This window comes from Mesoplodon densirostris, chromosome 4 (genome assembly GCF_025265405.1).
Source record: "Mesoplodon densirostris isolate mMesDen1 chromosome 4, mMesDen1 primary haplotype, whole genome shotgun sequence".
Taxonomy (NCBI): Eukaryota; Metazoa; Chordata; class Mammalia; order Artiodactyla; family Ziphiidae; genus Mesoplodon; species Mesoplodon densirostris.
Genome location: NC_082664.1, coordinates 129,750,558 through 129,777,696, shown reverse-complemented (window position 1 = coordinate 129,777,696; position 27,139 = coordinate 129,750,558). Strand labels below are relative to the sequence as shown.

Here is a 27,139-nt window from a genome sequence, read left to right as displayed (position 1 = left end):
TGGATTTGGGGGGCAGGGGGAGGGTGCCATAAAGGACATTACTGGGATAACTGTAGAAATTTGAGTATGGACTATGTATTATACAATAGTTCTGTGTCAATGTTAAATTTCCTGAATTCAATAATTGTTCTGTTGTTATGTAAGAGAATGTCCTTATTCTTAAAAAATATAAGTGCTTAGGAACAGCCAGCATGACATCTGCAGTTTACTCTCAAATGATGGATGGAAGAAAGGAAACAAGGAAAGGCAAATTTGGCTGAAGCGTACAGGAGAGTTCTTTGAAAGTTTCTTATAATTCTTGTGGGAGTTTTAAGTTATTTCAAGTTAAAAATATTTTTTTTAAACAGAAATAGTGTAACAAATTTAGAAAATACCAAAACTGTATTTTAAAAAACTTTAAATCACCATTTAGTCAACCACCGTATCTAATATTTTTTGTGTATTTCTTTCCTGATTTTTTTTGTGACTTTTCGTTTTTTTCATAATACTGCATATTCTATTTTTAGTCTTCTCTTTTCTAACAGATCCACAAATATTTTACATGTTTTCATAAGCCATGTGTACATAAAATTTGAGACATAATATTCCACTGAGTATATATATCATAATGTACTTAAACCATTCCCCAACTTTTAGATATTTCAGTTGTTTGCAACTTTTCTTTCTTATAATAATGATGTGATGAACATCTTTATGCATAAAGTATGGTCTTTGTTTATAACTATGCAAGAGAGAGTCACAGAACATTTTAAGGCCCTTCCTATATAAGCACCTTTATAAGCAGCCAAATTAGCACTGCTAGAGACTGACTGAATGAATGTTTGTGTCCCTTCAAAATTCTTATGTTGAACCTAATCCCCAATGTGGTGGTATTTGGAGGTGGGGCCTCTGGGAGGTGATTAAGTCATGAGGGCAGAACCCTCGTGAATGGGATTAGTGACCTTACAAAAGAGACCCCAGGGAGTTCCCTTGTGTGAGGACACAGCAAGAAGACGGCTGTCTATGAATCAAGAAGCAGGCACCACCAAATCTGCTGCCTCCTTGATCTTGGACTTTCCATCTCCATAACTGTGAGAAATAAATTTGTGTTGTAGATAAGCTGGCCCACTCTGTGGTATTCTATTACAGCAACCCAAACAGACTAAGACCAGCACCATTATTTTAAAATCTTAGAACATGACAAATTTGGTTAAATTATATCAGAAAGAAACAAAAATTTATGATTTTCAGCCTAAAAGCAGTTAGTATTTTATTTCCATTTCCATATAATATACACATCTACCCAGCCCTACTGGCATAAAAAAGGCACTACTTTAATACAACTTTGGGAAAAAATTTCAGTTAATACCAAATGGATACACTGTAACATTGTTCCCATTCCATTTGCAGCCAAACATCAGCTCAAATTTACATCCTTAAATCTGAAAGAAAATAATTCTATAGGAACAACTGTCACTCTGACTTAGTCAACAACCTTTTAAGTTGGGCAGAACAGAACACTAAGACTTATACAGAAGAAAAAGAATATACAGACCTGACCCTGAAGAGTAGGAGACAATATGAAATGATACACAGACTATTCAAAGTTAAGTCACATAGTACACTTTGACTCTAAAAACTGATGAGAGGTATGCAGTTATAATTACATGGTTAGAAAAGGTTATTTGAGCAAGGCTTCCAAGAACGGTCAAGTGTTAAAGAAGTCACAGATTGGTAGACAAGAAGAGAGAGGAGGAAATAGGTGTGCCACGCATGAGTTCAGATGAGTGTGGTGTGTAAGCCAAATGATGAAGGGTCTGAAAAAGTTCTGATTTAGTAAAATGAGGTTATTTAATACAACAAGGTTATTCCAGCAGTAGGATGCTGAGAGGAGACCAGCAACAGTGACAACAGCTATAACACTGCTATTACCATTAGGTCGTGATGGCATGGATTAGAACCCATAAAAATGGAAAGAAAAAAAGTGACGGATCTAAGAAACACCAGGGAGTAAGAACTAAGAGCATCCTAATACAGAGAAAGCTATACTGTCCATTGTCTTCTCTCCTACTGACCAGCCTATTTTTAATAATTTAATAAAATAATAATTTTAATTAATTGACCAGCCTATTTTTAAACAATTTAAACCACATTGTTTAATTATAAGATTATATCTGGTAAGGTTAATCCTTTCCTCGTTCTTCTTCTCTTGCAAAATGTTGTTGAATATTTTTACCTGTTTATACATTATACATTATACATTATACATTATACCTGTTATACATTATACATTAATGTATACATTAATATCAGAAAAAAAATTGGTAAAATTCCAAAACAAATCTCTTTGGAACTCTCAACTACAGGTCATTTGGCACCCACAATATTTCAGAAGATCTGACATATTTCCCCCCTTTCGGGGAGTGGAGTTTAGTTTTACTTATTTCATAAGCGTTTAAATGTCAAAATACCTTGACCTGAAGTGATCCCTACCCCCTCCAAAAACAAAACAAAACAAAACCAACCCAAGTTTTATTTATTTATTCTTTTTAACGACAAAAAAAGAGCAACTTACTGTATAAAATCCTAAATTTCTTAAGAGAGTCTTCATCAAAATTTCAGCCAGATGGGTGTCTGGATGGCAGCTCTGAGTGCCATAAGGTTGATCTGACAGGTTTCCATAGCCAGTACATACAGAAGAGAGGTCAGCAGCATCGGAGGGTGAGCTATAGCCAAGTAAGGAGGCTACATGGGTATGATCTTGCAAACTTGTTAGAATAATATCCAGTTGCATTCTCTAAAGAAAAATATTTCCATCGATGAAATAGGAACACATAATAATTAGCTTAAAATGCACTAGAAAAGTAAAAAAAGGATCCCGGGGCGGGGGGAAATATATACTAATGATGCTAACTAATCCACTTAATATCCTAATGAACAATAATCTTTTAGGAAGTCTGTAATTTTTTAAAAAGCTATCCCACTAATACCTTTTGAGAAATTGCAACTTATAGTGTTCTATTACATCCTTTACTACCTGAAACTCTTAAGCTAAAATGGCACACTCTACATAAAGATTTTAGCACTGTAAGTAAGAGGAGTAGACAATGTCAACAGATAAATTACACTATACATTCTTCTACAGAATTACCAATGAAACTATTTATTCTAATGTTTAAAATAAATCACTTGAAATCTAAACTAATACAAAATACTCATTGGAAAGCATCTGTGGCTATTATACTGCCAGTATACCACTTTTTCCCTCAAATCTATAACTCGACAATTGATTGTTCTACTTGGTTGAGCAAAATGTACTTATTTTAACGTACATAAGATAATAAAAATGGAAAGAAGAAGCATACTCATATCATCAAGTACTTTTTCACAACAGTCATCTTCTTTTACTTTTTATGTAAGCAATTTCAAAGTTCTGGGCATGGAACCAACAGCAGCACATGCCCTTGATTTCAACTCAGAACACTACAAATAAACTAAAAGATCTCTGGTTTGACAGTGTGAGCAACACTGGAAAAATTAGACATAATTTTAATAATTAGCCCCAAATCATTTAATAAGTTATCACTTGCTTCACTTTCATTAGAAATCTGGGAACTCTTCCAGCAAAAAACATTAAATACTAGGATTTACCAGACTCATCAAGTTAAGTATTATTCCCTGAACACATGGCAATCGATTAGCTTTATTTCCCTCTCAGTCTTTTTTTTGCGTGTGTGTGTAATATAGTACTGGTTTACTTAGATACCATGCAAAGGCTCACCTGTCCTTTAGATAAGCTTTCCCATCTATCAGGTCCTTGGGGTAAAAGAGAATGAAGTAATTCCATACGTTCTCGTAATGGAGGTAACAGCATGGTTGCTCCCACTGACAGAGTTTCAATTACCACCTAATATAAAAAGGAAAGCAGATTTATTTGGCCTGGTTCTTATCTTTTTAATAGAAAAACATAAAAAATAAATCCACTGACTATTAAGAGCAAAGAACTCTAAAGAAGGTGGATCATGGAAGTCTAAAGAAGGAGGCATGTGAATAAAAGAAAGCATGCCAAGTCCTTCTTTAGATGTCTTTAAGAAGACTTAGAAGGACTTCCCTGGTGATTCAGTTGTAAAGAATCTGCCTTACAATGCAGGGGACGTGGTTTGATCCCTGGTCGGGGAACTAAGATCCCACATGCCACAGGGCAACTAAGCCCACGTGTCACAACTACTGAGCTCACGTGCCTCAACTAGAGAGCCTGTGTGCTGCAAACTACAGAGCCTACACACTCTGGAACCCGCATGCCACAACTACAGAGCCCATGTGCCCTGAAGCCTGCACGCTACCAACTAGAGAGAAGTCGGCACACCACAACTAGAGAGAAGCCTCTGTGCTGCAACGAGGAGCCCATGAGCCGTAGTGAAAGATCCTGCATACCTCAATGAAGATTCTGCGTGCCACAACTAAGACCCGACACAGACATAAATAAATAAATAAATAAACAAACAAACAAATAATAAATCCTTTAAAAAAGAATTCATGCACAAAAAAATTTTTTAAAAAAGAAGACTTAGAATATATATCTTGGGGATTTCCCTGGTGGTCCAGTGGTTAAGACTTTGCCTTCCAATGCAGGGGGTGCGGGTTTTGATCCCTGGTCGGGGAGCTAAGATCCCACATGCCTCACGGCCAAAAAACCAAAACATAAAATAGAAGCAATACTGTAAAAAATTCAATAAACACTTAAAAAAAAAGAATATATATTTTGGATTTGCCACTAAGTAACTAGTCATTATGCAATAAATATTTAGTGCTGAGTCTAGTGCTGAGCCTGGTAAAGCTCCTTACAAAGTGCTGGGGATGTAGAAATGAAGAAGACAGATAAAAGCCCTGCTTTCATAAGCATACAGTCTAGTAGGAAAAAGAGATTCTGAGTAAGTAATTTTAAGTGTGAAAGGAGTCACATGGACAAAGTAAAAAGAAATGCAAACTTGATTGAGCTCCCATACATAAAGGAAATTAACATGGTCTATGGGTTCATCATGGAGGGTCTCCCTGAGGATTGGGCATTTAGGTTAAAAATTGAAAAATGAGCAGGCCTTGGTCAAACAAAGGTCCAGGTATCAGGAACAGCATAAAAAATAGCTGTATTGGGGCTTCCCTGGTGGCGCAGTGGTTGAGAGTCCGCCTGCCGATGCAGGGGACACGGGTTCGTGCCCCGGTCCGGGAAGATCCCACATGCCGCGCAGTGGCTGGGCCTGTGAGCCATGGCCGCTAAGCCTGCGCGTCCGGAGCCTGTGCTCCACAATGGGAGAGGCCACAACAGTGAGAGGCCCGTGTACCGCAAAAAAAAAAAAAAAAAAATAGCTGTATTATCTTAGGCCCCATAACTTCTCTGGGTCATAGCTTCTTTACCACTAAAATAAGGATGCTGAATTAGAAAAAAAGAAACACTCAATGATTAAGAAAAGAGCTCTTATAAATTAAAAATATGACATAAAAAGTAAAAACCTCAATAGGAGGGTTAGAATATAAAAATTAAACCTCATAAAGTAGAGGGGAGAAAAGATGGAAAACAGGAAAGAAAACATAAGAAAATTAAGAAGCCTGGGGACTTTCGTGATGGCGCAGTGCTTAAGAATCCACCTGCCAATACAGGGGACATGGGTTCAATCCCTGGTCCAGGAAGATCCCTCATGCCGCGGAGCAACTAAGCCCATGCGCCACAACTACTGAAGCCTGCACTCTAGAGCCTGCAAACCACAGCTACTGAAGCCTGCATGCCTAGAGCCCAGTGCTTCACAACAAGAAAACCCACCGTAATGTGAAGCCCGCGCACCACAACAAAGAGCAGCCCCTGCTCGCTGCAACTAGAGAAAGCCCACGCGCAGCAACAAAGACCCAATGCAGCCAAAAATAAATTAATTAATTTAAAAAATTAGACATTTAAAAAAATCAGACACAGAGGACTGGTCCAGGAGATCTATTATCCCAATAATGAGTTCCAGAGACAGAGAGAAAACACAGAAAACAAAAAAGAGAAAATAACAATACACTTCAAGCTAATTTCTTAACACTGAAGGCTATGAGTTTCCAAATTAAGAGTCTACCCAAATATACACGAAAATGGACAAAATCAGACCCACATCAGTTCATATCATTTTAAAATATGAAAACAGAGAGGACAAGTAGAACTTGCTACAGAATCCAGAGAGAAAAAGATTTCCATAAAAGGATCAAAAATTTGAATAGTGTTGATTTTCTGAGTAACAACCTGAAAGCTAGAAGATGACTTCACAATTCTTATGAGAAAATGATTTACAATTTAGAATACTATGCCTCAACTATTCATGAAGATATTCAATTCTCAAATTATTTAAGTGTGAGTATATTCTCAAAGAGTATATTTTCTACCTACCCTCTCTCAGCAGTTACTGCTGTATGCAGAAATCCAGCAGACACCACCTTAACCAAGTGATCAAGGTCAAAATCTCCAGTAATAAGACACATCAATATCATGAACCACATGATATGATGTACTGAGGGTACATCATTTCTGTGGTATTCTTGCCAAAAGCACATAACCTCAGTCCAATCATGAAAAATAACATCGAGATATTCAATAAAATAACTGACGATTATTCATAAAGTGTCCAATTAAACGTAATATGGGATCCTGAATAGGATCCTGCAAAAGAACAAGGACATTAGCAAAAAACTGATAAAATTTCTAATAAGGTGTTTAGTTTAATTAATAGTATTAAACCAATCTTGATTTCTTGGTTTTGATAATTGTACTGTAATTATACAAGACATTAGCATTAGGGGAAGCCGCTTGAGACATACGTGAAAACTCTATTACTTATGCAACTTTTCCTTAAGTCTACAACTGCTTCAAAATAAAGTGTCAAAAAAGGAAGAAACACAAAAAAACAGCAGCAGCACTGATTGCTGCAGACAGATAAATTACCAGAAGTTTCAGGGATAAAGAAAGAGGAACAGAAACAGCTCTGTACACATCCTGAGAGAATCCACCTCCAAAGGATTCTCCTAAGGAGTAGCTACAAAGAAGACTCAAGGAATGAATAAACAATTATAAAAATAGTTTTTTTTAAAGTTTACTTTCGTTATTTTATTCCAATACTTTTCAACCTTTTAAAAATATTGTACTACCAGGGCTTCCCTGGTGGCGCAGTGGTTGAGAGTCCGCCTGCCGATGCAGGGGACACGGGTTCATGCCCCAGTCCGGGAAGATCCCACATGCTGTGGAGCGGCTGGGCCCGTGAGCCATGGCCACTGAGCCTGTGCTCCGCAATGGCAGAGGCCACAACAGTAAGAGGCCCGCGTACCGCAAAAAAATATATATATATTGTACTACCTCATTCCTGGTAAAATTTAATCCTCAAAGTTCACCACCAGGTTAATATTCCTTCTACCTACATCCCAGGGATATGTCCCTCTAGTTGGAAAATCACTGTGTCTTTTTTTTTAATTGACATATTAATTCACATCATAAAATTTACCTTTTGAAAGTATAAAATTCAGTGGGTTTTAGTACATCACAGAGTTGTGCAACCATCACCACTGTCTAATTTTAGGACATTTTCATCACCCCAAAAAGAAACCTGTGCCCATTAGCAGTCATTTCCCATCTCTCTCTCCCCCAAAACCCCTGACAGCCAATTAATGTACTTTGTGTCTCTATGGATTTACCTACTCTGCACATTTCACATATATGGAATCATATAGTATGTGACCTTTTGTGTCTGGCTTCTTTCACTTAGCATAATGTTTACAAGGGGTTCACTCATGTTGTAGCTTGTACAGCAGTACTTCATTCCCTCTTATGGCTGAATAATATTACATTGTATGGACATACCACATTTTGTTCATCCCTTCAGTTGACAGACATTTGTTTGTTTCCACTTTTTGGCTACAATGAATAATACTGTTATGAACATTCATGTATAAGTTTTTGTGTGGACATATGTTTTATATTCTCTTGGATATAGACCTAGGTGTGGAATTGCTGCAGTATGTTGTAACTCTATGTTTAACTATTTACAGAACTACCTGTTTTCCAAAGTGGCTGTACCATTTTACATTCCCATTAGCAATGCATGAGGGGTTCCAATTTCTCTACATCTTCACCAATGCTTGCTATTACCAGTCTTTTTGATTATAGCCATTTAGTAGGCGTGAAGCAGTATCTCACTGTGATTTTAATTTGCATTTCCTTTATGCCCAATGATGAACATTTTTTCATGTGCCTAGTGGCCTTATGTCTATCTTCTTTGGAGATATGTCTACTCAGATTCTTGACTCATTTTCTGATTGGGTTATTTGTCTTTTTTATTATTGAATTGTAAGGATCCTTTATATATTCCGTAAACTAGAATCTTATGAGACATATGATTTACAAATATTTCTCCCATTCTGTGAGTTGTATTTTCATTTTCTTGATAATGTCCTTTGAAGCAAAAATATTTTTAGTTTTTTTTTTTAAACAAAGACTACTAGCAGCATTGGGAAGTGCTCTTTCAAAGCTGCTAAGTAGGCACAAACTTCTTGTTTCGGATCAAGTGTTGTGTCTTCAACGTAAGTGTACTCTTCTTTGGTCTTGTTGATTGTTTCAAGGTTTGTTCCTTGCATGATCTGAACTTGAGCAGCAGTTTCAAGTGCAAATACAGTCTGTTCTGTTACTCTTCATACCTAACAGCTCAGCACTCCCTCTCCAGCACCACCATAAAAATGTTTTTAGTTTTGATGAAGTCTAATTTATCTCTTTTTTCTTTGGTTGCTTGTGCTTTGGGTATCATATCTAAGAAACCACTACTTAATTCAAGGTCATAAAAATGACAGATGAGCAAAAACTTAATATATACAAATAACAAAAGATTATTCAGCCTTAAAAAGGAAGGGAATTCTGACATATGCTACTTACCATGGATAAACGTTGACAACATTATGCTAAGTGAAATAAGCCAGTGACAAAAAGACAGTGTATGATTCCACTTTTATGACATACTTAGAAGTATCAAAATCATAGAGAAAGAAAGAATGGTTGTTGCTAGGGGCTGAAGGGTGGGGAGAATAGGGAGTTATTATTTAATGGGTACAGAACTTCAATTTTGTATGATGAAAAGAGTTATGGAGATAAACAGTGGTAATGGCTGTACAATAGTATAAATGTATTTAATACCACTGAACTACACACTTAAAAATGGTTAAGATGGCAAATTTTATGTTATGCTAATTTTACCACAATAAAAATAAAATAAAAAATAAAATTGGGTCTTTGTGCTCAGAAATTTATCTTCTGGTAGAAAAGACAGACATAGCTGTAAGTAGACAATTACAAAATGATGTGATGTGATGAGAACATACATGAGAGAAACCAAACCTGGCAGGAGAGCAGGGAATGAAAGGTTTCTCAGAGGCGACATCTGACCTTTGTCTTAAAGGACAAGTTCACCAAAAAATTTACTCCCACCAAGAAAACAGGAGTATCAGAAAGAACATCCAATTGAAGTTTTCTAATACATAGCTGAATTTGTGAGCTACAACCTCAGCAAAGATGTGGCTGAACTACAGATTTACAAGTCCTATACTCTTACCTCTTGGATTTCATCTGGGACAGTTGAGTCCATCAGTCTGAAGAGTAAATTTCGAAGCGGACCTCCCTGTCTCCCAAGAATGCTGGTAGCTACCCCTCCCGCAAGCGCAAGAGCAAGGTGATTTGAAAGCAGCTTCAGGCACAGCTTGAGGAAATTGTGGTGTTCCCTGAAACCAAATAAACTGCTATGAACTTCTGGAATATAAAAGAGCACATGCTATCTAGTTTGGATAACATTCTTTCTCCTTAAAATTTTTCTCAAATTATGACTAGAAGTAATTTTAAAAACATGATTCATGACATTATGGATAAATTTTTCTAAAGGTTATTATCAGTAAGTACCTAAGTTTAGCTCTTTAGATTATAAAGAAGTTTCATATAATTGAGGGATAAAATGAGTAAGAAAGAAAAACTCAAAATTCAAAATGAGTAATTAATAGATGTGTGCACATGTGCACACACACACAAATACACATATATATAACACACCTTGATGAAGGGAAAGGGAGCGGGGGAATCTCACTGTTTATTTTATCACAGTATCTCTCAAGAAATGAACGAAGGTGTGAGAAGGTACTCTCTTCAAGATCTACACAATAAGGTCGGTGCCAGGCAACAACTTGTCTAGAAGGAAGCATAAGAAAATCATGAAAAAGCCTTAACATGAAATTTTCACACATGATCAAAAGCAAAAATTAAACCATTATTAAAGTTGAAAGATGTTAACAAGATATACAGAAGACCTTTCTGATTATAAAGGTGATAAAACCCTTCATTTTAGCAACTGAGGAAAACCAAAATTTGCTATCTCTAGAATTCTTCAAGAAAATACATAGCCACTACTTATTTTGCAAGGTCTGCTATTCATTCGCCTGAAATCAGAGGGCTGAGCCACATGATCTACTATAGACCCTTCTGGTTCTTAGGGCCTATAAGATGTATAGTTCGTATTAAGAAAAATAGCCTGACTCTGTAAAGTGATATACTGAAATCTACTAAAAGAAAACCTCTTGAAAACTCTTGTGAAAATTTTCAATACCTTGGGAACCAATTTTCTACATATAAGGTGAGAAGTTGCAGATTTAATACTAACAGCAAATTATTTATATTCAATTTATTATATTTTTGGTTTTGTTTTGGAGGGTAATTACCTATAAATGTTTTAAATTGGTTAGAATGATATAATAAACCCCATCTGAATCAAAGGTCTAGGCTACAAATATAATACATTCTAAGTTATTAATTAGCCCATATACATCTGAAAATAGCTGAAATAACCTCAAAATTTCTTAAAATTCAATCTTCAAGTATTGGCTAAAAATTACCTACCTGATTATCTAAAAAAGATATGGTTATCACATTAGGAAAAAGCTAAATTTCTGCAAAAAGTAACTTCCTTTATTTAAAAGTATGGCCACTGCTTCTTTTCAAAAAAACAACCAGATAAAGGATATGGAAGCTAATTAACTGATAAAAAGAAATAAAGCCTAGTTCTGATTTTGATTATTTTAATTTAACTTCCTCTTGATGTGGCCACAATATTTAAGATCAGTATCTGGAGACAGAGAAGGAATTCAAAATGTTTAAAAGACACTTAAATTAAGACAGTATCTTAATATACAGTATAACTTCTTGCTTATGAAACATATCTAACCTCAACATTCAAATTGAAAGAAATCTAGATGGCATGTCTATGACAGTAAAAAAATCAATACTAGAAATAGTCAGAAGGGTATTTTATGAACGAAGTACAATTATTTCTGCTTTTATTAGTGTTTCTGATGTTAATAAAACACAAGAAATTTTTTTAATAAATTTATTTATTTTATTTATTTATTTTTGGTTGCTTTGGGTCTTCGTTGCTGCACGCAGGCTTTCTCTAGTTGCAGCGCGCAGGCTTCTCATTGCAGTGGCTTCTCTTGTTGCGGAGCACGGGCTCTAGGCACGCGGGCTTCAGTAGTTGTGGCTCGTGGGCTCTAGAGCTCAGGCTCAGTAGTTGTGGCGCACGGGCTTAGTTGCTCCGCGGCATGTGGGATCTTCCCGGACCAGGGCTTGAACCCGTGTCCCCTGCATTGGCAGGCGGATTCTTAACCACTGCGCCACCAGGGAAGCCCTAAAACACAAGAAATTTTAAACGTGAGCACATTTACCTGTCCCTAGGAAGAGCAGTCCATGCCAGACTATGTGATGTTCCAGCGGAGATCTGTTGAATAGCTATGCCATCTAAGCCACTCACTTTCTTTGGTTTAGTAATAGGACCTGTGGAATTTCCTTGCCCACACTGCCCCATTGAGTTATTGCCCCAGGCATAAACTTCATTATCTAAAAACAAAACATAAAGAACAAAAGAAAAGCTAAATTTCAATGTAAAATATTTATGGAAGGTAATATTTAATACTAATTCTTTAGTTTTTTTGTAGGTGATACCTGTTTCATTTATTTAAAACCTACAATATGCGTTTCAAACATGCCATGTTTTCAGATCCATTAATTTAAAACAGAATTATCAAATTGTCACAATGTGCTAGGCCTTTAGTTAGAGTCAGAGATATGAAGTGGAACAGGGCATGGTCCATATTCTCCAGGAGCTCACAGCTTAGTGTGGAGACAGCCAAGTGCACTAATAATCAGAGTACAGTATGTCCCAGGCTGTTCCAATCAGGCTGGATCCAGGAAAGCTTTCTGTAGGTCATGAGCCCTGAACTGAATTAGTTTTCTTACTCATTCATTTATTCATCCATCCATCTGCTCATCCATCCAATCCAATCATTCATTCACTTATTTTTAATTGCAGTAAAATACACATAAAACTCACATTTTAATCATTTTTAAGTGCACAATTCAGAGAAATTAAATCCATTCACAGTGCTGTGCAAGCATCACTACTATCCATCTCCAGAAACCTCTCATCATCCCAAACAGAAACCCTGTGCCCATTAAGCAGTATCTCCCCATCCCCACTTCCTCCCAGTGCCTGGTAACCTCTACTCTGCTCTGTCTCTATGAACTTGCCTACTCTAGATACCTCATATAAGTGGAATCACATGATATTTGTTTTTTCATTTCACTCAGTGCAATGTCTTCAAGATTCACGCACGTTGTAGCCTAGATCAGTATTTCATTCCTTTATAAGGCTGAATAATATTCCACTCTATGGATGTACCCCCATTTTATTTATCCATTCGTCTTCTGGTGGAAACTTGAGTTGTTTCCACCCTCTGGTGAATAACACTGCTATGAACATTGGTGTACAATTATCTGTTTGAGCTTCTGTTTTTGGTTCTTTTTGGTATATACCCAGAGTGGAATTGCCAGATCATACGGTAATTCTATTTGAACTGAACTTGGAAGGCTGAGACTGACTGAGCAGGAGGAAGCAAACACACTCTGTGGATGAATGACAAGGGAGGTGATGCTTCTGTGAGGTGACCCACCCATCGCATAATCTCTCACTCTCCCTCCTCTCAAGGACCGTGCTGTGTGTCCTACCATGACGACAACCACCAAATTTGATTCCTGGTTTCCCCAGAAGAGCAACACTATGGTATCCTTTATGATATGCACTCCTTTCCCATCTCCTTCCCCAGTTCCACCCAGCCCAGAACACCCTAGGTCTTTCCACAGGTTGTTAAGTACTCCTCTGCCTACCTCACTGTGTTGTTTTCAAAGAACCTGAAAAGGAATAGATGCATGTATATGTATAACTGAATCACTTTGCTGTATACCTGAAACTAAAACAACATTGCAAATCAACCACAGTCCAATATAAATTAAAAATTAAAAAAATCATAGCCAACTTGGTATGTTAAAAATGGGGAGAAAAAAAGGATGGTATAAACTTGAAAGTGCCTTTAAAACCTAATATTTGGGGGCTTCCCTGGTGGCGCAGTGGTTGAGAGTCCACCTGCCGATGCAGGGGACATGGGTTCGTGCCCTGGTCTGGGAAGATTCCACATGCCGCGGAGCGGCTGGGCCCGTGAGCCATGGCCGCTGAGCTTGCGTGTCCGGAGCCTGTGCTCCGCAATAGGAGAGGCCACAACAGTGAGAGGCTCGCGTACCGCAAAAAAAACCAAAACCTAATACTATTTCTTTAAAAACAAATGATCTTACCATGAGAAAGAGCCAAACAATGACTGTCTCCAATAGAAATATCAACTACTCTTGTGGCAGCCAGTTCTTCAATAAGCTTGGGTCTCAGTGCAGTAGCTTCTGAAGAACCACAACCTAGACAAGCACCACAGCCCCAAGCATAGACCTGAAACAAAGAGAAATACACTACACATAATATCCTGAGATGGTAGGTTAACAACTTACGTTTAGAAATAAATATAATCTATTAAATATAAGAGTGTGGTTTGATACTAAATAATAACTTTTTGTTGTTATAGAAACTTTCAGTTCAAAGTTGAAATCTTTGAATCTATCTTATATAATCATTCAAAGTTGAATCTATCTTATATAATCATTCAAAGCAGAAGTTATTACCCCTCTCATAAAAAAGAAGCACGTGATTTTCAAGGAAGGCTTGTGATTTGCCAGTGGCTATACATCAAATAAGTGAGCATCTTTTGGCTTCAATTCATGGATTCCTACCACAAAACTCACAGTGAGAAAGATGTAAAAGAGAAGTTTTAAATTTTAAGACAGCAACCAGCATTGTAACAAATGACTAACGTAATTAAATACAAAATGACAAATAGTTTTGCGTTAGATCTTTTACAGCAAAGCATTCCAGTCTTTCAAAGATAATTAAATAACATGGTAATTTCAGCTTTGCTACTCATTTACCATGTGAATGTCAGAAACATTTTTATACCACTGCCTGGCACATAATAGATTCCTACATGTGAAACAATGAGTGATCAGCTCACTTTTTCACTGTCATCACTGATGGATGTAAGGAGCAAAATTATTGTCAGTCTATCACCATACCTGGACCCTCTCCATCACCAACAAACAAACAGAGGGAAGTCAAAATATGCATGTAGAAAATCACAAGTTTATAAAGGGATTATACAATTCTAAGTATCCTAAGCCTGAGTAGCCCTCTTTCAGAAACACCTAACCACCTAACCCTCTCAGATTATTTTCATCTGGAAATGTTCTCCTTGCCCTCTCTTTTGATCACCTTCTTGCCTTCTTAGTTCATATCACTGGTTCCAGCAAGATCTATTCTCATTTTCTCCCACTATTCATGATTTTCAGGAAAAGGTTTAAGCGGTGTTTAGTGCTAAAAGCTTTTTTAAAACCATCTTAATACAAAGAACATGGGGTTAACGGTAAGTTTATTTGGCTCACACAAGCCAGGTCAGAAAACCTGGCTCCTTCTCAGATACTCAACCTCTTCAAACAGGAGAAAATATTTCATTTCAGTAGATTAACTTTAAAATGTATTTTTTAACTTCAAAATTTAAATACAATTATCACTTTTTAGTCATCTGGTCCTCTGAAATACTCTAAACCTTTTATGCTCATCCCTTAGTCCTACCTGCCCTGTTGATGTCAAAGCAAGTGAAGACTGACTTCCAGCACAAACTTTGCGAATGAACATTCCTTGTAAAGCTTCAATAACTTTAGGTTTATACACTCTGTTGGTATCACCATGGCCAAGTTTGCCTATAAAAACAAACACATTCAAGTTAAACAATTCACTTGTTTCAAAGAAACGCTATTCTTTTTCTTAGTATTAATGTTGATAAATATCACTAATCTTTCCATCACTAACCTGACAGATTGTCCACATTTTAGAAAGCTCTAAGTTTCTAATAGCAGAGGATGTTAACAAATGAATGGCTTTATTACAAGAAAGAAACCAATAAACAATTGTTTTCTGAATTTTTATTTCAAGCAATTAAAACCACTTTAAGAGACATATGGAAAGTTAATTTGCTGTCTTTATCCCCTTTAATGGTCATACTTCTAACTTCAAATTTGCTGATATAATAAACAGGTCCTTATACAAGAAAGTGTGTACGTATAATGATTTTAAATTTTTTTAAAGGACTCAATAATTCACCAAATAGAGAACTTGGCAAATCACCAAAGAAGAAAAACAAATGGCTCAACAACCTCACTAAGGACGAAATACAGATTAAATACCATTTTCACTAGTGAAACTATTTTTTTAATTATCTTAATTTTAATAGCCAGTGTTGTTGAGGGATATGGGGAAATGAGCATTCTCGCATCACTGGAGGAGTGACTAAAGTAGAAAAAGATTTAGTCATTCACTGTATTGTTTTTAATACTGAAAAAAATTGGAAACCATCTAGATATTCAACAATAATAAATAGTTTTGTAAGTTTTGCTACAATCATATGAAAGAATACTTTGTGTCACTGAAAAGAAAAATGTAGAGCCATGTTTTTTGACATAGAAAGATATTCATAAGATACTGTTAGATAAAAACAAACAAGTTATAAGACAGTAACTATGGTATATATAGGTCTGCTTTAGTTTTTTAAAACATCTATGTAGGGCTTCCCTGGTGGCGCAGTGGTTGAGAGTCCGCCTGCCGATGCAGGGAACACAGGTTCGTGCCCCGGTCTGGGAAGATCCCACATGCCGCAGAGCGGCTGGGCCCGTGAGCCATGGCCGCTGAGCCTGCGCATCCAGAGCCTGTGCTCCACAACGGGAGAGGCCACAGCAGTGAGAGGCCCGCGTACCACACAAAAAAAACAAAAACAAAAACAAAACATCTATGTAGAAATATATGTACATATTTATATAAATGCATATATATTTATCTCCCAAAATTTTAACAATGCTTAGAGCAAATTTTTCTTAAATTTTTTTAAGAAACATTTATTTAAATTTAAAAAATTTCTGCTCACCTATATACATTTGAGTTTTTCTACAATAGCTTTGTATAACTGAAAAATAAACTTTTTTAAAAGTCAAGGAAAAAAGGCCAAAGCTATCAATAAATAATTTTTTACATACCATTGTCTCCTCCTCCAAAAGACCATACAGTTCTCCCATCTTTAGATAAAGCAATAGTATGTGAACTGCCACAAGAAACCTCTCCTACATTGCTAATGTCTTTTACTAATGTTGGAATGTTACGGCTATTACTGTCACCATGACCTTGGATAAAACACACAAAACAACAAAGAAATAATGTTAGCTCTTTTTCTTTAGGCCATTACTTCACAGGTAGAATAAACATTACAAGTTATTAACAGAACTGAGGAATTTTTTAAGTGCAATTAAATATGAAAAACAGAATCATTTCTAATATCTTCTCATCTAATCTTCTAGGCTGCTCCCAACATGAGATACCCAGTCCCTTCACTGAATCAGTAGAACATTCTATTATGCTCCTCTCACAGCACTTATCTAATGCCGTCTAGTATCGTTAACGCTGACTTGTTTTCACTACCTCCTAGATAACACACTTCAGGATCACTTTAGGATGATATCTTTCTTATCCCTGAAATCCTATAGTGCCTGCTCAAAGTAGTAAATACTTGCTAGATTTAATTACATCTTAAATTTCAGCACCAGAATCTAGGTACTCTCTATATAAAATTATCTTCCTCTGAGCTTAAAACTAACAAAAATAAATGACAGTCTTTGGCCTATTAAATTTAGTCTCACCACTTCTCAGTAACCATCATCATTTCTATTTTTCTGTGATACTAACTTCAATTTTTAAAAAATCTTACCTAATCTTCCAAAGTCTCCTTCACCCCATGTGTATAATTCGCCATCCTCTGTGACAGCAGCACTATGTCTGTATCCAGCTGACACACAAACAACTACCTGTATTGCACACAAAATGAATTTGATGAACACAAGATACTAAAACATAGAGTTCACATTTGATCCTATACACAGAGACTTCAGAGATACTGATATTCACAAGTCATCCAGAAGTGCCATATACAGTTGTGGAGGTTTTGCCCAGGACAAGGCTGCCTGCATAAAGGATCAAGAAAGTGCTGAAATACAGCCTAAGCTCTGTTGGCCAGGCCACAAACTCTGACTTCTACCCAGAGAGAACAACTTTTCTTAATTCACACAAAGAGACTGTAAAGGTTAGCAGCACTCTCTCACCCACTCCTCCCTGCCCCAAATACATCAATCTAATCACCCGCAACAATCCTATATCACCAATCAACTCTTTACTCAAAGAGGTGGATGGGGCTGAACACTCATGGAACAATGAAAAATTTTTAAATATAACATTAACACAAAACCTCCAGTCCTGGCTAATCAAGAAAAATTCATTACATAATAGGGTTAACTCTCAAAAACACACTGACTATTACCAATGAAGAAAGATCTAAGATATAAGCTTATATCAATTAAACTCCTAATAGTATCTCTTTACCCTCAAATAGCTACACAGTTTATGGGCAGAATCAGGGAAATAAGGGTATATGGCAGCATAATTTGGGGATCACTTATACCTTTTAACACTGATCAAAATCACTAACTGCTGAAAAAAAGATAAACAGAAAAAATATCCATACTAATAACTCCACATTTTTTAAACTCCAAAAATTAGAACTCACTTTAGAAAATTCAAACTTTAGATTCAATTAAAAATACTGAGCAGGGCTTCCCTGGTGGCACAGTGGTTGAGAGTCTGCCTGCCAATGCAGGGGATGCAGGTTCGTGCCCCGGTCTGGGAAGATCCCACATGCCGCGGAGCGGCTAGGCCCGTGAGCCATGGCCGCTGAGCCTGTGCGTCCGGAGCCTGTGCTCCACAACGGGAGAGGCCACAACAGTGAGAGGCCCACGTACAGAAAAAAAAAAAAAAATACTGAGCACCTACTACATTTTAAATAATATGCTAAGAACCTCTGAAATTTTTATTTGTAATTTATTAATTTACTTTTTGGGAATTTTTCCTTCATGATATTCATACTAAGTTATTTTTAACTGGCAATGTTTCCATTATAAAATGGAACATTAAAAGAATATAAATAAGGAATTCCCTGGAGGTTCAGTGGTTAGGACTCAGCGCTTTCATAGCGGTGGCCCGAGTTCACCAGGCCACCGCTATGGTCGTGCAAGCTGTGCGGTGCGGCCAAAAAAAAAAAAAAAAATATATATATATATATATATATATATATATATGTAAAGAAAATTTAAAACAATGGGAATTAAGAAAAAAGGTGCTAGAAAAACTAAAAAAGTACAACTTTAAAGAGTATTTATCTGAAGTTCCTTAGAGTCCCATATTCAACATCTTATCAAGGACCCCCTGATGTTAAGTGGAATGTTCCAAGGCTCACTGCTTTGAGGCTGATGTCTAAGTTAAACACTGAAAGTTATAATAAAGTAAAATTCATTTGAGAGCCAAGTTTGTCAGACAAACTCCCATGAAAGAAGTGTCCCACTTTTAATTTTGGTATAAAATAAAATTTTAACTTTAAAGACTTTTATATAAGAAAACATTCATAGAAAGAAAGGAATCTTAAAATGGAGGAACCCACAAAATTGCATATAATTTTAAGTTAGGAAAATGGCTTCATTTCTTTAAGAAAAGGTAAAATAGAAATAAAAAGAGGATATCTAGGTTCAGTTTCTAATGGTACCATTTATTTGTGTGTGACCTTGGCCAAGTTACTTAACCACTTTAAATGTCTTATTTCAGTTTTTGTTAAAATGCCACCTACTCCAAGAGAACCCTCTGAACTCATTATCTAATATCACACCCAGCCAAAGTTAGTATCTATTACATTACTCAATTTTTTTACTATTATTTGAAATTATTTTATGTGTTTGCTTACTTATCATCTCTAGCCCACAGATTAAAGCTCCATGAGAGTAAGAATCTTGTCTTTTTTGTTCACTGCCATATGTGTAATGCCTAAAACACTGCCTGGCATTTGGAAGGTACTAAATAAATATTTGTTAAATGGATGATTCTCAGTTTCCTATCTGTGAAATGAAAATAATAACTACTTTAACAAGGCTGTTATAAGAATTAAAATTAAATAATGTACGTGAAAGTGTGTTGTAAACCATCAAGCAGATATACAAAAGATAAGCCAAAGGGCTGGGAGGGTGGGCTACTTCAGAAAGAATACATCAAAATCTGAAAGATATTGTCAATTATAGCAATCATAGTACCAGTGCATCTAATTATTTTTAAATCCAAAAAGAAGGCACATACCTTTCCCTGCAGAGGGCCCTGAATAAGCTTGGGATATTTCTGTGTTGAACTATTTCCATGTCCCAGTTTCCCATAATCACCATCTCCCCAGCTGAAGACTTCTCCTTCTGTAGTGAAAGCTAAAGTATGACCATCAGATCCTTTAGAAGATGAGACCTTTTTAATGGACCTGTGAGGCTCAAATGTTAACTTTTTTAAAGTAGACTGATTATTAGAATCTCCAAGGCCCAGTCTCCCATAGCTGCCTTTACCACAAGCTCTGACAGAGCCATCCATAGAAATGACAAAAGTGCAGTATTGTCCAGCTTCAATCTATAAGCAAACAAACAGAATCATAGATATAAAATGCTTCTGTGAAAATCAAAGTATAATATTTAAGTTGATTTTACCAAAAAGGCTCAAAGGATATCTTTTAAAGCAGAATATGAATATCCATAGAGATTAAGAAGTAAACAGAAAATTAAGAAAACTATTCATGGCCTATTCATGTTGACTTTACTGTTGAACTCAAATTAATGTATATTTTATCTTTTCAGGTTATCTATCCAGTCATGGTTCAATGAAACAACAAAGAAAAAATGTTTAGCCTACTCTTATATAATTGGTGAAGGGCAGGAGGGAAAATTTTCCTGTAATTCCTTAGGGTCCATTATAACAAGAACCATGTAATATATATTCTAAATTCATTTGAGAAAAACATATGTTTTAATGAAAATAATAAAACAGAAAGGTCCATTTTGCCTAAAAGTTAGCTACAAATGTAAAAAAAGTGATCATAATAAGAAAAGGAAATGCCAATATGGCAAAGGGAAAATTCTAATTTTTACTTAGTCTTATTTACCATTTGTGTTGAATATAAGGGTAAGTCTGCTGCCATTCATAATTCTTTTTAAAACTCCAGATGCAAATTTAACTTTTTAAAACTTGGAAACACTATTAGGGAAATGAGGGACTTAAAATATTTTTTCCATGAAAATGAAAAAATTGATGCAGTATAGTATAGAAACAATATAGATAAGAAACAAGCAAGAACATTCACTCATTAAAACAAAAAACAAAAAAACCCACTCTTAACATTATTTAAAGCAAACCCTGTAATGTACCAATTTGTAAGGTATGCAGAGAACTCACAGTCTGTGCATCAGAGAAACTAGGAGCCAGTTTGGGTTGTAATATTTTCTCCTGTGTGCCTTCTACCAACTGATGGCTGCTATTGCTCCCCCAAACATAAACCTCACAGGTTTCTGAAACAATAGGAGCATCACCAGTCTGAATGCTATCTGGGCTAGCACATGTTCTTGAGTAATCAGAAGCCATTCTGCAAACCTATTAAAATAAGAAACATGCAATAAATAGTCAAGACATTCTTAGTGCAGATATTTTTATAAATATTCTCTGAAATTATTGTTGACTTTCCTTCTTCGAAAACTATCTCAACTGCTCAAATAACCTAAGAGCAACACAACATCCAATCTTAAACACAGATGGCTAGACTATTTACTCCTGCAGAATAAATCACTAAAAGATACCAACAAAGGTGGCAAAAATGGGGAGGGGGAGACACACAATCAAGCCTTTATTAACTAAATATTTTATTAACGCATATAATAGCATTATAGAAGAACAAAGTAGAAAAAAACCTACCTTTGATAATCCCATCACCTTAATACAATATATGCTATCTTTTTTTATATATGTTCTTCCAGAGTTTTGCATATACACGCTCTTTAACATAGTTATCACAGTGGCTATATAAGTGACGATACAAAAGGGCCATGAAGAATTTTCTCTATGTCTACTTAATCTTCGTAATTGAACCAATAATATTCCATCTAATGTAAAAATCACAATTTACTTAAGCATTTTCCTTTAAGAGGACACTGAGATTCTTTCTACTTATTTGTTATATGAGCCATTTTTAAGAATACAGTTGTGGCTACTTCATTGTTTTGTTTTGTTTTGTTTGAAGGAAAATAATCAATGCTATTTGGCTGCACTGAAGTGTGTTCCCGGCTGGCTTCGTGGGGGGGTTTCCATTGATTCACCCTGGGCACTGGCTCACTCCCTGCCACCTAGGCGGCCTCCTCCTCCTCCTCCTCCCGTTGCTACATTTTTAATTACTTCACTTGGTAGAGAACCTCGGACATGGGACTACTATATGCAAAAAATGACAACAATCTTCTGATTCCTGAAACATACTATACCAAATTGCTTTCAAAACTGGTGTTACAATATTATTTCATCACCAGCAATGTATAAAATGAGGGCAGTCTTAAAAACGATGAAGGTCCAGAGCAATTCAACACTCACACACATATCTATACGTATCTGTATATGTATACGGATATAGTTATAGCTATATAAAAAATCATGGCTTATTTACCATTTGTGTTGAATATGATGGTAAAGTCTATTGTCATTCATAATGCTTTATAAAAATCCAGGCTTCTCCTCTCCTCCTCCCCTCTCCTCAAAACACTGCCAAAAGCACAGGACCCAGGGTTGTCATCACAGTTGCCCTAACCAATGAATAGGTCTATGTGAGAGTTCCAGTCTCACTGTACCCATACCAATAAGTATTATGCTTTAAATTTTTTTGAAAAGTAAAGTGGGAAAAAAGAGGATGTATTCTTTTAACTTCACACTTTCTTATTATCAACAGAACTGAAGTTTTTCCATCTATTTGCTTATAACTAACTTCTGCCCGTTTATTTATTAGGGTTTAATGGATTTTTTACTGACTTTGTATGAATCCCATACAATAAAGATATTATCTCTGACTACAGCTGTTGTCAATTTGTTGTCTGCCTTTTAGGGGTTTTTTTGGTTTTGTTTTTGTTTTTCTCTGAATCAAGTAAAACAATAAAAGAAGAATCTTCAAAAGTCAATATATTATATTGCCAGACCATGAAATGGGAAGGGATAGAGTAATTTCAGTCAGAATCTTTGAATAGCACCCAAAACAACAGAATATGTGTGTCAAACGAATAATTTTCAGTGAACATGAGGAGAGTTTTGAGGACATACAAAATATGCATAAGTAAAGGCTGCCAGTTCCTAATAAGAGATCTGAAATTCTGCTGCTGACAAAAGGAGGATGATGGGCCCAAGTAGGTTAGAATTTTTTATCTAAAGATCTATTATAGTAGTCCCCCTTTATTTGTGGTTTCACTTTCTGTGGTTTCAGTTACTGGCAGTCAACCGTCATCTGAAAATATTAAATGGACAATTCCAGAAATAAACAATTCGTAAGTTTTAAACTGCATACTGTTCTGAGTATCATCCCTTTGTCCAGTGTAGCCACACTATATAAGCTAGCCACCCGTTAGTCACTTAGTAGCCATCTGGTTATCAGCTGATCTGCCACAGTATCTCAGTGTTTCTGTTCAAGTAACCCTTATTTTACTTAAAAATGGCCCCTAAGTGCAAGAGTTGTGATGCTGGCAATCTGGATATTCTCTTACTGTACCTAATTTATAAATTAAGCTTTATCATAGGTATATATGTATAGGAAATAACATGGTATATATAGGGTTTGGTACTATTCATGGTTTCAGGCAGCCACTGGGGGTCTTGGAATGTATTCCCCATATTTAAGAAGGGACTACTGTTCTATAATAAGGCTTAAAAAAACCATAGCTCTCCTTCCCTGACCCCCACAAAAAAGAGAGAAGAGATGAGAAGAGGAGGGGAAGGGAAGGGGAAGGGGAGAGGAGGGGAGGAGAGGAGAGGGGGAAGCAAAGGGGAGGGGGAGGAGAGGGGGTAAAAAAAATCTGTTCACAAGACTTAGAAATGTGTTTTTTAAAAACAACTGGAGGAGGGGCTTCCCTGATGGCGCAGTGGTTAAGAATCCGCCTGCCAATGCAGGGGACATGGGTTCAAGCCCTGGTCCAGGAAGATCCCACATGCTGCGGAGCAACTAAGCCCACATGCCACAACTACCGAGCCTGCGCTCTAGAGCCCGCATGCCATAACTACTGAAGCCCGCACACCTATAGCCTGTGCTCCAGCAACAAGAGAAGCCATCGTAATGAGAAGCATGTGCACCACAACGAAGAGTAGCCCACGCTCGCCGCAACTAAAGAAAGCCCATGCGCAGCAACAGAGACCCAATGCAGCCAAAAAACCCAACCAAACAAACAAGAAAAACAAACAACAACAAAAAAAACAACTGAGGGGGGCACATAGAATTCTGGAAAAGATGGCAATAGCATCAGCAATGTAGTTTTCTAAACATGGAATCATTACACAAAACAAATAGAAGGCTAAACTCCAAATTTGTGCTTAATATTCACAATAAAACTAGGCAAACATAGCTCCAGTAACTCCAAAATATAAGCAGGTGCAGACAAACCACTACCAAACACAGAATCTGCATGGGAATAATATCTGTGCAGGAGGAAGCCAAAGAGTGTCTGAAAGACCTCAGAATAAGAAAAACCCAAAACAACCAATCAGGTACTCACCAGAAAGAACAGTGAGCCAATCTAAGAACAGCAGCTGCAACTGGGAAGAGTCTGCCCTCTCTGATAGCAGGTAAGTACAAAGGTTCCATGATGAGAAGTTTGAAAAAAGCTAGAGCAGTCTAGCTCTTGTGAATTCTTGAAACTGAAAAGCCAGTACTCCCTTCCAGGACAGAGCCCTCATACTGAGCAGAAACTACTGGGAGCGGAATAAAAGTTGAGCAGAATGAGGGCAACAGAAAGGAAAGAGAAAAAGTTAAGATAAAAGGTGGGGAGGGGAATATGCTTGAAACCACCTTATTTTTTCCTAACGTTACACAAAAACAATAGAGAAAGGGAGTCTATGGATTTAGAAAAGCCATCCTGAATGCCATCCCATTCTAAAAATTCAGGAAAATGAATTTTTCATAAAAATAAGCAACAGAAAAGTATGAACGTCAAATTCCATATGAAGTTGTTATAAGGGGAAAAAAGGAAAAGAGGCAGAATAACATCTGTACAATAAAAGCATGACAGACGGGAAATGCCCACAAAACAGATGAAACTGTAACCTATTTCAAAGCAAGGTAAAGGGATTAAGAAAATGAAACAAGATTAGAAAGAAAAACACAAAACTGAAACAGAAGCATTCAAAAATGAGGTGACAGACTCAAAAAAAGAATTAGAAATAAGAGAAAAAATCATTTCAGAAATGAGGGATAAACTATAAGAAATCCAAGAGTAAATAAAAAAAGAAGATAATACCTTATGAGCAACAAAAGATAAAAAGGAAAAAGCTGTTTAGAAATAAAAAAAGAAATGAAAATGATATAAAAAGTATTCAAAAAAAGGTGACAATTACTAAGTTAATTGTTAATTGTTAAAAATACAACATACATCCGAGACTGAACCAGGAAGAAATAGAAAATATAAAGAGACCAATCACAAGCACTGAAATTGAGACTGTGATTAAAAATATTCCAACAAATAAAAGCCCAGGACCAGATGGCTTCACAGGTGAATTCTATCAAACATTTACAGAAGAGCTAACACTTATCCTTCCCAAACTCTTCCAAAATACAGCAGAGGGAGGAACACTCCCAAACTCATTCTATGGGGCCACCATCACCCTGATACCAAAACCAGACAAAGATGTCACAAAGAAAGAAAACTACAGGCCAACATCACTGATGAACATAGATGCAAAAATCCTCAAAAAAATACTAGCAAACAGAATCCAACAGCACAATAAAGGATCATACACCATGATCAAGTGGGGTTTATCCCAGGAATGCAAGGATTCTTCAATATATGCAAATCAATCAAAGTGATACATCATATTAACAAATTGAAGAAAAACCATATGATCATCTCAATAGATGCAGAAAAAGCTTTCAACAAAATTCAACACCAATTTATGATAAAAACCCTCCAAAAAGTAGGCATAAAGGGAATTTACCTCAACATAATAAAGGCCATATATGACAAACCCACAGCCAACATCGTGCTCAATGGTGAAAAACTGAAACCATTTCCACTAAAATCAGGAACAAGACAAGGTTGCCCACTCTCACCACTATTATTCAACACAGTTTTGGAAGTTTTAGCCACAGCAATCAGAGAAGAAAAAGAAATAAAAGGAATCCAAATCCGAAACAAAGTAAAGCTGTCACTGTTGGCAAATGACATGATACTATACATAGAGAATCCTAAAGATGCTACGTGAAAAATATTAGAGGTAATCAATGAATTTGGTAAAGTAGCAGGATACAAAAGTAATACACAGAAATCTCTTACATTCCTATACACTAATGATGAAAAATCTGAAAGTGAAATTAAGGAAACATTCCCATTTACCACTGCAACAAAAAGAATAAAATACCTAGGAATAAACCTACCTAAGGAGACAAAAGACCTGTATGCAGACAAAAGACCTATAAGACACTGATGAAAGAAATTAAAGATGATACAAACAGATGGAGAGATGTACCATGTTCTTGGATTGGAAGAATCAACATTGTGAAAATGACTATACTACCCAAAGCAATCTACAGATTCAATGCAATGCCTATCAAACTAACAATGACAGTTTTTAAAAAATTTTTTTATTAGTTTCTGCTTTATAACAAAGTGAATCAGTCATACATATACATCCGTTCCCACATCCCCTCCCTCATGCATCTCCCTCCCTCCCACCCTCCCCATCCCACCCCTCCAGGCGGTCACAAAGCACCGAGCTGATGTCCCCGTGCTCTGCGGCTGCTTCCCACTATCTATCTACCTCACGTTTGGTAGTGTATACATGTCCATGCCTCTCTTTCGCTTTGTCACAGCTTACACTTCCCCCTCCCCATATCCTCAAGTCCATTACCAATGACATTTTTCACAGAACTAGAACAAAAAATTGCACAATTTGTATGGAAACACAAAAGACCCCAAAGAGCCAAAGCAATCTTGAGAAAGAAAAACAGAGCTGGAGGAATCAGGCTCCCGGACTTCAGACTATACTACAAAGCTACACTAATCAAGACAGTACGGTACTGCCATAAAAACAGAAATATAGATCAATGGAACAGGATAGAAAGCTCAGAGATAAATCCATGCACATATGGTCACCTTATCTTTGATAAAGGAGGCAAGAATATACAATGGAGAAAAGACAGCCTCTTCAGTAAGTGGTGCTGGGAAAACTGGACAGCTACATATAAAAGAATGAAATTAGAAAGTAAAAATAAACTCAAAATGGATTAAGGACCTAAATGTAAGGTCAGACACTACAAAACTCCTAGAGGAAAACATAGGCAGAACACTCTATGACATAAATCACAGCAAGATCTTTTTTGACCCACCTCCTAGAGAAATGGAAATAAAAGCAAAACAAATGGGACCTAACGAAACTTAATAGCTTTTGCACAGCAAAGGAAACCATAAACAAGATGAAAAGACAACCCTCAGAACGGGAGAAAATATTTGCAA

At 36.4% G+C, this 27,139-nt stretch overlaps 1 protein-coding gene across 7 annotated transcripts in view; it reads right to left on the bottom strand.

Moving 5' to 3' along the window:
* Positions 1-27,139, bottom strand: part of HERC1 (HECT and RLD domain containing E3 ubiquitin protein ligase family member 1) — a 220,482-nt gene that overhangs the window by 138,523 nt on the left and 54,820 nt on the right. For all 7 annotated transcript variants that reach the window (XM_060097204.1, XM_060097205.1, XM_060097207.1 and 4 more), the window contains exons 5-15: positions 20,853-21,047; positions 19,722-20,033; positions 17,260-17,356; positions 16,535-16,678; positions 15,081-15,208; positions 13,703-13,847; positions 11,743-11,914; positions 10,082-10,216; positions 9,594-9,759; positions 3,761-3,886; positions 2,555-2,776 (exon numbers count right to left, since the gene is read on the bottom strand). In XM_060097204.1, the coding sequence (XP_059953187.1) occupies positions 2,555-2,776; positions 3,761-3,886; positions 9,594-9,759; positions 10,082-10,216; positions 11,743-11,914; positions 13,703-13,847; positions 15,081-15,208; positions 16,535-16,678; positions 17,260-17,356; positions 19,722-20,033; positions 20,853-21,047 (1,842 nt within the window). The remainder of the gene's footprint in view (positions 1-2,554; positions 2,777-3,760; positions 3,887-9,593; positions 9,760-10,081; positions 10,217-11,742; positions 11,915-13,702; positions 13,848-15,080; positions 15,209-16,534; positions 16,679-17,259; positions 17,357-19,721; positions 20,034-20,852; positions 21,048-27,139) is intronic.